Here is a 13,437-nt window from a genome sequence, read left to right on the forward strand (position 1 = left end):
ACCGTGCTTTTTTTTTTTAATGAATGACTTTTCTCTGAATTGCCGGGAGCCGACAATTCATTATAGCCGCAAGTGATTTTAAATGACTTTTTTTCCTATGTGCAGAGACAGTTCTAAGCATGGGAAACATGCGCTGCTTCATAGGCATACTATACACACCCACTAGGTACAAAATTTAAAGGAATATTTCACTTTTATTGTTTCACTTTAAACATTATTAAAATCACTGCTCCCGAAAAAACTGCAGGTTTTTAAAACTTTTTTTGCATTGATACATGTCCCCTGGGGCAGGACCCAGGTCCCCAAACACTTTTTAGGACAATAACTTGCATATTAGCCTTTAAAATTAGTACTTTCGATTTCTCCCATAGACTTTAACAGGGTGTTCCGCGGCTTTTCGAATTTGCCGCGAACACCCCCAATCGAAGCTCATCTCTACTTCCCATGGTTATAAACAATCCATTTTAATGTGATCTGTGTCTGCCAGTGAGGGTACGTACTATAAAAATATGTGTAACTTTCCACTATAGTTTAATACTGACCAACGTACAAAAAAAAACACAACAGTGTCCCCTTAATCACTTTAATAAAGGTTGTTTATCAAGCTGATTGTATTGCCTCTTCAATTATAAATATTGCTGTGTTGTGATGTTAGCACAAAGCTTTAGTGTGACAAACTTAATTGGCATAATCAGTCGTAATTACTGTTTTTGTTTTGTATGTATGTGAGAGATCGGGTTTTGGATTGTGACTCTGATTATTAAGTCGGCGTAGATCTCTTGTTGCTATAGTGATGGAGGGCATGCCCTGGTGGGACTTTAGCTGGATTTAGCCTGTGATTCAAGAGAATGTGAATTTCATAGTAACCATTTAAAACTGCATTGTCCTGTAATTGTGACTAATATCAGCCAGTGATGTACGATGTTCAACATTTATTTTTCTACAAATGCTTTTAAGTTTGATTGTACTCAATTATTAAGATAATGACGCAGGAATATGCAGAGAGTTATGTTTTTGATGGCTTTTATGAGTTTATATTGCACAGTTGGGCTTACTATTGTGATGGCATGGACGTTGTACATGTCGTGGAATGTTTATCATATGGAGGCTCAAGATGCTCATTTCAACAATACATTTATTTCAATTATTTCTAGCCTACTCATATTAATCTGGATCAACTGTGGGTGAATGATTGTGTATATGGGATTGTATTTTTTATTTTTTTTGGTTGAACTAGATGGACTTGTATCTTTTTTCCAACCTGACTAACTACCGTATTTATCACGGTATAACGCGCTCCCGCGTATACCGCGCACTCCTAAAGTGGCCACCAATCCTGTGGAAAAAAAGTTTTTTTGTTTTTTTTGTACTTACAGTTTTGGTGTCTTGCGCGGCGTCCATCGGGTGTCCTCTTTGGCGGGACCAGGCTCCGTCTTCGGCGGGTCGGGTGTCCTCTTCGGCGGGTCGGGTGTCCTCTTCGGCGGGTCCGGTGTCCTCTTCGGCGGGTCCGGTGTCCTCTTCTGCGGCGTCCTCGCTTCCTCCCCGCTCGTTTCCCGCGCCGAGTTTGAATACTGCGCCGACATATACAGAGCGCAGTACGCTCGTGTATTGTCGGCAATGCTCGGCTACCCGCGCTGATGTCCTGTGTACTGCGCTCGGTATATGTCGGCGCAGTATTCAAAACTCGGCATGGGAAAGCGGGTATCGGCGTATACCGCGCACCCACGATTTTGCCCTGATTTTCAGGGCAAAAAAGTGCGCGTATACGCCGATAAATACGGTATGTAATTATGTAATATTGAACTTGTGGACTTCCTTTTGAAGATCTTCATACATTTACTTCCTGTGACACATTCTGCAACAGGTATGTGAGTAGGCACTGCTGTGTCACACATGTCACAGAGCCTGCCTTCTACAGAAGTGCTGAGAGAAGAAGTATCAGGAGCAGTGGCGGCTGGTGCTCAAGATTTTGGGGGGTGCAAATAAACTGAAAAATTCAGAAAAAAACAATAGCAGGGTCAATTAGCACAGAGAACAGACAGATGTCTGGAGGTGAGGACATTAGCATCTAATGCCGCGTACTCACGATCAGTCCACCCGATGAGAACGTACTGATGGACCGGTTTCATCGGTTAACCGATGAAGCTAACTGATGGTCTGTCACGCCTACATACCATCGGTAAAAAAAACGATCGTGTCAGAACGCGGTGACGTAAAACACAACGACGTGCTGAAAAAAACGAAGTTCAATGCTTCCAAGCATGCGTCGACTTGATTCTGAGCATGGGTGGATTTTTAACCGATGGTTGTGCCTACTAACGATCGTTTTTTTCCCATCCGTTAGGAATCCATCGGTTAAATTTAAAACAAGTTGGCTTTTTTTAAACAATGGTTAAATAAGCGATGGCGCCCACACGATCGGTTTTTGACCGATGAAAACGGTCCATCAGACCCATTCTCATCCGTTTAAACCGATCGTGTGTACGCGGCATAACAGTATGTGTACCAACTGTATGATGAACCACTCTTACAATTAACCCGTTGAGTTCAGAATCAACAAACAGTAAATAGTTCTTTACAGATATCCTGGGAATATATTGTGGATAATAATTACATAATAATCCCATCTCAGGTAGTCCAAGAATAATTTCTCAGTCATTCTATGCCCCTAGTGGACATAGGGTGATTTTAGACATAAGAGCCTCGGGTGAGTCTGTCACAGTTAAATTTTGGTCTTCATCTATCACAAAAACATTTTCACCTCATGACAGTTGCAAATTGAATGCTAATAATATTAAAGACAATCATTCTGACCCCTGCATTTTTCATACTTGTCCCCATAATTTTTGGCCACTACTGTGTATTGATATGTCCAACACTTTTTGTTCAATCCTTAAATTTTGAGCACTAGTAACATCTATTTGACATCATTATACTTTTAGTACAAAAAATCTTTAGCAAATTACAATACCTGGCTCCATGTGGGATGTACTATAAAAATATGTGTAACTTTCTACTATAGTTTTAATACTGACCAACGTACAAAAAAACACAACAGTGTCCCCTTAACGGTTCCGGACCGCCGCCTGTACATATACGTCGGCAGAATGGCACGTACAGGCACATTGGCGTAACCTGTACGTCCCTGCCTAGACGCCGGTCAGGGGGTCCGATTGGACCCCCCCCCCGGTACAGGCGGCGGTCCGGTAGGCTCCAGAAGCGATCCGTGATGAGGGGGGTGGCTGTCCGTTTTCAGCTCCCCCTCTGCGATCGCTCTGAGCCAATGACTGAACTCCCCCCTCCTCTTCTGTGTTTAGTGTAAACACAGGAAGAGGGAAGTGTGTGTTCTCTCCTCGTGGTGGTCATATCGACCACCGCTGCGGAGAGAAGACATCACAATCGTAAGCTTGCACCTAACAGCACACTGACACCTGTACATTAGGCACATATTAAACCCCCCTTTTAACCCCTTCAGTCACCGCCGATCGCCCCCCCCCCCCCCCCGTCTCCTGTAACATTGACACTGATTGCAGGGATCATTTATTTTCTGATTTCTGCATTTAGTGTCAGTGTTACAGAAAAAAGTGTCAGGGCAGTTAGTTTTAGCCCCCTTTAGGTCCAGGGTAGCCCCCTACCCCCCCCTAATAAAGGTTTAACCACTTGAATCACCGCCCTAGTGTAACCCTTTCACCCCCTATTGCCAGTGTCACTAAGCGATCGATTTTCTGATCGCTGTATTAGTGTCACTGTTGCCGCTAGGCAGTTAGTTTTTTTTGAGGTTCGCCGCCAGGTTCTATAGCGTTAGGTACCCCCAATAAATAAAGTTTTATAACCCCTGATTGCCCCCTAGTTAACCCTTTCACCCCCTATTGCCAGTGTCACTAAGCGATCGATTTTCTGATCGCTGTATTAGTGTCACTGTTGCCGCTAGGCAGTTAGCTTTTTTTGAGGTTCCCCGCCAAGTTCTATAGCATTAGGTACCCCCAATAAATAAAGTTTTTTAACCCCTGATTGCCCCCCTAGTTAACCCTTTCACCCCCTATTGCCAGTGTCACTAAGCGATCGATTTTCTGATCGCTGTATTAGTGTCACTGTTGCCGCTAGGCAGTTAGCTTTTTTGAGGTTCCCCCGCCAAGTTCTATAGCGTTAGGTACCCCCATAAATAAAGTTTTTAACCCCTGATTGCCCCCTAGTTAACCCTTTCACCAGTGATCACCGTATAAGTGTTACGGTTGACGCTGGTTAGTTTGCTGTTTATAGCATCAGGGCACCCGCCGTATATAACCAATAAAGGTTTAACCCCCTGATCGCCCGGCGGGTGATATAAATTAAATTTTAGCGTCAGTCAGGGTCTGCGTCGCCCCAGGCAGTGTTAGGTTAGTGCCAGTACCGCTTACACCCACAAAGCATACACCCCCCTTAGTGGTATAGTATCTGAACGGATCGATACCTGATCTGATCAGATCTATACTAGCGTACCCAGCAGTTTAGGGTACCCAAAAACGCATTGTTAGCGGAATCAGCCCAGATACCCGCTAGCACCTGCGTTTTCCCCCTCTGCCCAACCCACCCAAGTGCAGTATCGATCGATCACTGTCACTTCAAAAACACAACACACAACTGCAGCGTTCGTAGAGACAGGCCTGATCCCTGCGATCGCTAACAGTTTTTTTAGGAAGCGTTTTCTACATTTCCTTTCTATAGTCAGGTGCTTTTTTTTACCTGTGAATCATCACCAGTGTACCACTAAATTTAAAACCCAAAATGGCAAAGCGAATGTACAGTGGTGAAGAGGCCGTCAGGATTCTGTGCATGTCAGATAGTGAAGAAGAGGAGGTCACGTATCTGACAGAATCTGGCTCAGAATACGATCCTGTTTACGACAGCGGCTCCATGTCAGATAGCTCGGACGACGGAGTAGTGGTCCCTGCTAAGGCCAGGCGTACCCGACCCCGTTCTGATGTTGTTGAGCAGCAAGAACCGCAGGACCCTTGTATGGAGCAGAGAGCCAGTACTAGCGCCGCCATTCCTTCTGGTGGATTGGCAAGCACCAGCGGCCTAGTACACCCTGGTCGTTCTTCATCCAGCACTGCAGTATCACGTGGTGACGTAGCGAGTCCCATAAGTGCAGTTCAAGCTGGCGATGTGGCAAGCACAAGTAGTGTCCCGCTGCACCAAGAAGAAGACAGAGACAGGCCCGTCGTGCCCATAGTGCCCTTCCTGCAGAATTCGCCTATCCTGATTGGGTCCCCACCACTTCTGCAGCACCCGTACTTCCCCCATTCACTGGCCAACCCGGTATTCAGGTGGATACAGCGAATTTTATGGCACTTGATTTTTATTCGCTGTTTTTCACGGAAGATCTCTTTAGATCTATTGTGGACCAGAGTAATTTATATGCTGGTACCTACATCGCCGCTAACCCCCAGTCTCTCCTTGCCAAAGAATGGAAACCTCTTGAGGTTTCCGAATTTAAAAACCTTTCTGGGCCTTACCCTCAACATGGGCATACACCAATTTCCGGAGTTGCGGATGTATTGGTCCACACATCCCATCGACCATATGCCCGTGTTTCTCTGCTCACATGGCCAGGAAACGATACGAGGCGATCCTGCGGTTTCTGCATTTCAGTGACAATGCACTTGTCGTCCACGTGGAGACCCTGAATTTGACCGGCTCTACAAAATTCGGCCCCTCATAAATCATTTCAACGAACGTTTTGCAGCTTGTTTTAATCCCCAGCAGGTTGTTTGCGTTGACGAGTCCCTGATTAAATTTTCTGGCCGCTTGTCTTTCAAGAAGTACCTTCCCAACAAGCGTGCCAGATACGGGGTCAAGCTCTATAAGCTCTGTGACAGGGCAACAGGCTACACATGGAGCTTTAGGGTTTATGAGGGCAAAGATAGTGAGGTAGAGCCGGAAGGATGCCCAGATTACATGGGGAGCGCTGGCAAGATCGTGTGGGACTTGGTGTCACCCTTATTCGGAAAGGGGTACCACTTATACGTGGACAATTATTACAGCAGCGTGCCACTTTTTAGTCACCTGTTCGATCATCAGATTGGAGCATGTGGCACCGTGCGACCTAATCGCCGGGGCTTCCCCCAGAGGCTTGTAGATTCCCGTCTTAGCCTGGGGGCGAGAGCCTGCTTCAGAAGTAATAATTTGCTCGCTGTGAAGTGGCGGGACAATAAGAATGTTTTCGTTCTTACCACCCTTCATGCAGACACGACAGTACAAATTCGTACGGCGACTGGTGTTGTGGAGAAACCCCTCTGTATCCACGAATATAACCAAAACATGGGAGGGGTGGACCTCAACGACCAGTTGATGACGCCGTATCATATTGTCCGTAAGACGAGACGCTGGTACAAAAAAGTGTCTCTACATTTATTTCAATTGGCTTACTGAATGCTCACGTCTTATACAGAGCTTCAGGACAGAATGGATCCTTTCTTGCATTCCAGAAGGAGATCATCACAGAACTCCTGTATCCAGGCGGTACTGTACCTCACCATCCCCAACCAAATGCAGTAAGCCGACTGCATGAGAGCATTTTTCGTATGCCCTCGAGAGTACCCCTACCCAACGAGCCCCCCAAAGAAAATGTCGTGTCTGTAGAAAGCGCGGATTTAGGCGTGACACCCGTTATTTTTTGTCCCCGCTGTCCTGACAATCCTGGTCTTTGTATTGGGAATGTTTTGAACGCTTCCACACACGAGTTAATTATTAGTGTAGGGCAAAACATTACACAGGCTAAGTACACTTACACAGGGTCTCCCAAGATGCCATCGCATTTTGAGAGACCCAAACCTGGAACCGAAAAGTTGAACAGTTACAAAAAAAAGTGTTAAAAAGGAAAAAATAAAAAACAAAAAAATAGTTGTCGTTTATTGTTCTCCTCCCTCTCTATTCTCTCTCTATTGTTCTGCTCTTTTTTACTGTATTCTATTCTGCAAAGTTTTATTGTTGTTGTGTTTTTTCATGCTTGCTTTTCAGGTATGTAATTTACTTTTACTGTTTTCAGGTACGCCATTCAGCTGTTGCGCGGACTTATTTATCTTGACAGCAACAGCGTTTGCTCCCACGATATATAAAGCCGCGACTCCAGTGCTGTAGGAGGTGTTTTTACCACCACAGTTAAAAAAAAGAGCATATATGCCGAAGCATGGGGGCAGCAGGGGCGAGGAGCGATTTTTGCTCCTAATGCCGCGTACATACGGTTGACATTCCTACGGATGCTTTCCCGTGAAAAGTCTGACCATGTGTACACGGCATAGAAAAGTCCGACCGTGTGTACGCGGCATAGAAAAGTCTGACCGTACGCGGCATAACTTTTTTGCGGGAGGATGTCCCCATGCTTCGGCATATATATATTTTAGGCACAGGTTGCGTTAAAAAATGTTTTATTTTTTACTATGTTTTTTTTATAGGTATTTGCTTTGCAGGTATGGTATGATCTTACTGTTATACTGGAATGTTACTTTGTTTTAATGTTAACCATCATTTGCTTAGCAGGTACGCCATTCAGTTGCAGTGCGGATTTATTTAGCGTGACAGCAACAGCGTTTGCTCCCACGATATATATAAAGCCGCGACTCCAATGCTGTATGAGGTGATTTCACCCCCACAGTTCAAAAAAGAGCATATATGCCGAAGCATAGGGGCATTAGGGGCGGAGGAGCGATTTTGCTCCTAATGCCGCGTACATACGGTTGACATTCCTACGGAGGCTTTCCCGTGGAAAAGTCTGACCATGTGTACACGGCATAGAAAAGTCCGACCGTGTGTACGCGGCATAGAAAAGTCCGACCGTACGCGGCATAACTTTTTTGCGGGAGGATGCCCCCATGCTTCGGCATATATAAATGGTGCATGTATGCCCATAATTAGAAGTGGGTGGATGAAGGGAGGTATTCTAATGGTGGGCATACCCACCGATCAATCTTTTTTTCGTTCAGCCAACAGGCTGCATGGAAAAAAAAAGATTACAATACATGTCCAACAAGAACCATCAACGTACTGGTATGTTGCTGGACTTTGAATGGTTATACCAGAATGATGCCTGCGGGTTTAGGCATCATCTTGGTATCATTCTTTTCAGCCAGCGGTCGGCTTTCATGTAAAAGCAGTCCTAGCGGCTAATTAGCCTCTAGACTGCTTCTACATTCAGTGGGAGGGAATGTCCCCCCCCGGATATAAACGGCGCCATTGAGAATATGGGAAAGCATTTTATCACACCGATCTTGGTGTGGTCAGATGCTTTGAGGGCAGAGGAAAGATCTAGGGTCTATTAGACCCCATTTAAAAAAAAAAAGAGTACCTGTCACTAACTATTGCTATCATAAGGGATATTTACATTCCCTGAGATAACAATAAAAATGGTAAAAAAAAAAAAAAATGGAAGGAACAGTTAACAAATAAAATAAAAAAAGCGAAATAAATATATTAAAAAAAAAAAAAAAAAAAAAGCATCCCTGTCCCCCCCTGCTCTTGCGCAAAGGCGAACGCAAGCGTCGGTCTGGAGTCATATGTAAACAGCAATTGCACCATGCATGTGAGGTATCACCGCGAAGGGCAGATCGAGGACAGTAATTTTAGCAGTAGACCTACTCTGTAAATCTAATGTGGTAACCTGTAAAGGCTTTTAAAGGCTTTTAAAAATGTATGTAGTTTGTCGCCACTGCGCGTTTGTGCGCAATTTTAAAGTATGTCGTGTTTGGTATCCACGTACTCGGCCTAAGATCATAATTTTAATTTCATCAATAATTTGGGCAATATAGTGTGTTTTAGTGCTTTAAAATAAAAAAAAGTGTATTTTTTTCCCCAAAAAATGCGTTTGAAAAAACGCTGCGCAAATACTGTGTGGAAATTTTTTTTGCAACACCCACCATTTTAATCTGTAGGGCCTTTGCTTTAAAAAAATATATAATGTTTGGGGGTTCAACTTAACTTTCTTGCAAAAAAATAATAGGTTTTTATGTAAACAAACAGTGTCAGAAAGGGCTTTTTCTTCAAGTGGTTAGAAGAGTGGGTGATGTGTGACATAAGCTTCTAAATGTTGTGCATAAAATGCCAGGACAATTGAAAACCCCCCCAAATGACCCCATTTTGGAAAGTAGACACCCCAAGCTATTTGCTGAGAGGCATCTCAAGTCCATGGAATATTTTAGATTTTGACCCAAGTTGCGGGATATATAAATATATATATATATATATATATATATTTTTTTTGCGCAAAGTTGTCACTAAATGATATATTGCTCAAACATGCCATGGGCATATGTGGAATTACACCCCAAAATACATTCTGCTGCTTCTCCTGAGTACGGGGATACCACATGTGTGAGACTTTTTGGGAGCCTAGCCGCGTACGGGACCCCAAAAACCAATCACCGCCTTCAGGCTTTCTAAGGGTGTAAATTTTTGATTTCACTCCTCACTACCTATCACAGTTTCGAAGGCCATAAAATGTCAAAATAGCACAAAAAAAACCCAAATGACCCCATTTTGGAAAGAAGACACCCAAGGAAACTGCTGAGAGGCATGCTGAGTCCATTGATTTTTTTTTTTTGTCCAAAGTGATTGAATAATGACAAAAAAAAAAAAAAAAAAAAAAAAATTGTCACTAAATGATATATTGCTCACACATGCCACGGTTATATGTGGAGTTGCACCCTAAAATACATTCTGCTGCTTCTCCTGAGTACGGGGATACCACATGTTTGGGACTTTTTGGGAGCCTAGCCGCATACGGGACCCCGAAAACCAAGCACCGCCTTCAGCATTTCTAAGGGCGCAAATTTTTGATTTCACTCCTCACTACCTATCACAGTTTCGAAGGCCATAAAATGCCAAAATAGCACAAAACCCCCCCCAAATGACCCCATTTTGGAAAGTAGACACCCCAAGCTATTTGCTGAGAGGCATGTTGAGTCCATGGAATATTTAATTTTTTTGCCCCAAGTGATTGAATCATGACCAAAAAAAATAAAAATAAAAAAATGTACAAAACATTGTCACTAAATGATATATTTCTCACACATGCCACGGTTATATGTGGAATTGCACCCCAAAATACATTCTGCTGCTTCTCCTGAGTACGGGGATACCACATGTGTGGGACTTTTTGGGAGCCTAGCCGCGTATGAGACCCCGAAAACCAAGCACCGCCTTCAGGATTTCTAAGGACATAAATTTTTGATTTCACTCACACAAATCTTGAAGGCAGTGCTTGGTTTTCGGGGCCCCGTACGCGGCTAGGCTCCCAAAAAGTCCCACACATGTGGTATCCCCGTACTCAGGAGAAGCAGCAGAATGTATTTTGGGGTGTAATTCCACATATAACCGTGGCATGTGTGAGAAATATATCATTTAGTGACAACGTTTTGTAATTTTTTTTTTTTGGTCATTATTCAGTGACTTGGGGCAAAAAAAATTAATATTCCATGGACTCAACATCCCTCTCAGCAAATAGCTTGGGGTGTCTACTTTCCAAAATGGGGTCATTTGGGGGGGTTTTGTGCTGTTTTGGCATTTTATGGCCTTCGAAACTGTGATAGGTAGTGAGGAGTGAAATCAAAAATGTATGCCCTTAGAAATCTTGAAGGCGGTGCTTGGTTTTCGGGGTCCCGTACGCGGCTAGGCTCCCAAAAAGTCCCACACATGTGGTATCCCCGTACTCAGGAGAAGCAGCAGAATGTATTTTGGGGTGTAATTCCACATATGCCCATGGCATATGTGAGAAATATATCATTTAGTGACAACGTTTTGTTTAAAAAAAAAAATTATTTTTTTTGGTCATTATTCAATCACTTGGGGCCATAAAATTAAATATTCCATGGACTCAACATGCCTCTCAGCAAATAGCTTGGGGTGTCTTCTTTCCAAAATGGGGTCATTTGGGGGGGTTGTGTGACATCTTGGCATTTTATGGCCTTCAAAACTGTGATAGGTAGTGATAGGTAGTGAGGAGTGAAATCAAAAATTTATGCCCTTAGAAAACTTGAAGGCGGTGCTTTGTTTTCGGGGCCCCGTATGCGGCTAGGCTCACAAAAAGTCCCACACATGTGGTATCCCCGTACTCAGGAGAAGCAGCAGAATGTATTTTGGGGTGCAATTCCACATATAACTATGGCATGTGCGATAAATATATCATTTAGTGACAACTTTGTGCAAAAAAAAATCAGTTTGTCATATTCCCGCAACTTGTGTCAAAATATAAAATATTCCATGGACTCGACATGCCTCTCAGCAAATAGCTTGGGGTGTCTACTTTCCAAAATGGGGTCATTTGTTTATTTTTTTTGCTATTTTGGCATTTTATGGCCTTCGAAACCTTGATAGGTAGTGAGGAGTGAAATCAAAAATTTGTGCCCTTAGAAATGCTGAAGGCGTTGCTTGGTTTTGGGGCCCCGTATGCGGCTAGGCTCCCAAAAAGTCCCTCACATGTGGTATCCCCGTACTCAGGAGAAGCAGCAGAATGTATTTTGGGGTGCAATTCCACATATAACCATGGCATGTGTGAGCAATATATCATTTAGTGACAACTTTTTGTAAACATTTTTTTTTTTTTTTTTTTTCGTCATTATTCAATCACTTGGGACAAAAAAAAAAATATTCAATGGACTCAACATGCCTCTCAGCAGTTTCCTTGGGGTGTCTACTTTCCAAAATGGGGTCATTTAGGGGGGTTTAGTACTGCCCTGCCATTTTAGCACCTCAAGAAATGAGATAGGCAGTCATAAAATAAAAGCTGTGTAAATTCCAGAAAACGTACCCTAGTTTGTAGACGCTATAACTTTTGCGAAAACCAATAAATATACGCTTATTGCGATTTTTTTTACTAAAGACATGTGGCTGAATACATTTTGGCCTAAATGTTTGACTAAAATTTAGTTTATTCGATATTTTTTACTTTTTGTTATAAGAAAAATCATTTTTTTTTCAAAATTTACGGTCTTTTTGCGTTTATATCGCACAAAATAAAAATCGCACAGGCAATCAAATACCATCAAAAGAAAGCTCTATTTGTGGGAAGAAAAGGACGCAAGTTTTGTTTCGGTACAACATTGCATGACCGCGCAATTACCAGTTAAAGCAGCGCATTGCCAAATTGTAAAAACACCTTGGGTCTTTGGACAGCGTATTGGTCCGGGGCTTAAGTGGTTAATCACTTTAATAAAGGTTGTTTATCAAGCTGATTGTATTGCCTCTTCAATTATAAATATTGCTGTGTTGTTTTTTACAAATTTTGCAAATTACAATACCTGGCTCCATGTGGGACAATCAGGCTCCTCCAGGAACTCCAGTTCTTCTTCCCGAAGATGGCTGATCTTGGCTACAGGGAAGGCTGGAGGGTTGGTTGCAGGGAAGGCTGGATCTACTTCTGGGGGGTACGGTTGAAAGGGATTCCCTTGCCTCCAGATGATCATCAAGGAAATGTAGTTGGCTGAAGTACCACAGATTAGGCTTGTAGATCTTATCTTCAGTTGCTCCTGACCTCATAGATTTTACTACTTTACTTTGTTCAGAACGATATGTGCCCCTAATGGTTCCAATTTTGCTCTTGACATTCTTGATAGTTGCTGTGGGAAACTGGGTTTTCACAAATGCAAGCAGGCTCTCCAGTGCTTCATTCCTGGCTTCTTTGTTTTTATTGAGATTACTTTTTGTCTGTCATAAAATCGGCAGATCCTTCCATCTTTGCACAAACTCTGTCATGAAATCGTGGTCCTTGAAGAACTGCATGATTTCTGCAAGTCAAAATCAAGACGAAAAATCATAATGTCAGTCAAGCCTCTACTAATAATCTTTCTCACCATATATAGGCCACAAACCCATCCACCGATCAGTAAAGTAAAAAAAATGTTACTAACCCTCGTTCTACACGTTCGTTGCCTCCGCCTTCTTCAACACACTGAACGTCATTATGACCCATGCGGATTACCGTTATATACACTGCACATGCGTAAAGCTCTGCGCGCTTTCCCCACCCCTGACGTTCGTTCTAGTACTTTCCCTGCCCCTTCTAGGTCGTCTAGTGCAAGACAACATGGCGGACACTTGGCAAGTGGCAACCTCAACCGAGGAGCGAACCCAGGCGGAACCACAGACCAGATCCCGGAGCTACAAGGCCACAAACATGGCATTTGAGGAGATGAAATGGTGGCAATATTGAGGAGAGAGGATTATGATGCTAAACATGGCCCATACAAAAACCCTAATAAAGCGAAGGCCCAAATAATGGACAAAGTGGTCAAAACTCTGTACCCCAAATTTGGAAGGAACGGCTCCGCAAAAGATGGTCTGACATCAAGTTGAGGGAGCCGGAGCAATACCAGCAAATTAAAAGAGTTATTAGAAATAGTAAGTAATTTTCCTGTGTACTCAGATTAGTATTAATATTATGGTGCTGCATGTGCTTTTTCTTTTTCT

The 13,437-nt window shown here is 43.2% G+C and overlaps 1 protein-coding gene across 1 annotated transcript in view; it reads right to left on the bottom strand.

Annotated features, from left to right (window-relative positions):
* The window catches only part of LOC120946186 (protein polybromo-1-like), a 49,239-nt gene extending 36,805 nt beyond the window's left edge, over nt 1-12,434 (bottom strand). The window contains exon 1 of the mRNA XM_040361006.1: nt 12,270-12,434. Coding sequence (XP_040216940.1) covers nt 12,270-12,434 — 165 coding nt within the window. The remainder of the gene's footprint in view (nt 1-12,269) is intronic.
* Between the last annotated feature and the right edge of the window lie 1,003 nt (nt 12,435-13,437).

The sequence above is a fragment of the Rana temporaria genome, chromosome 7 (assembly GCF_905171775.1).
Source record: "Rana temporaria chromosome 7, aRanTem1.1, whole genome shotgun sequence".
NCBI lineage: Eukaryota > Metazoa > Chordata > Amphibia > Anura > Ranidae > Rana > Rana temporaria.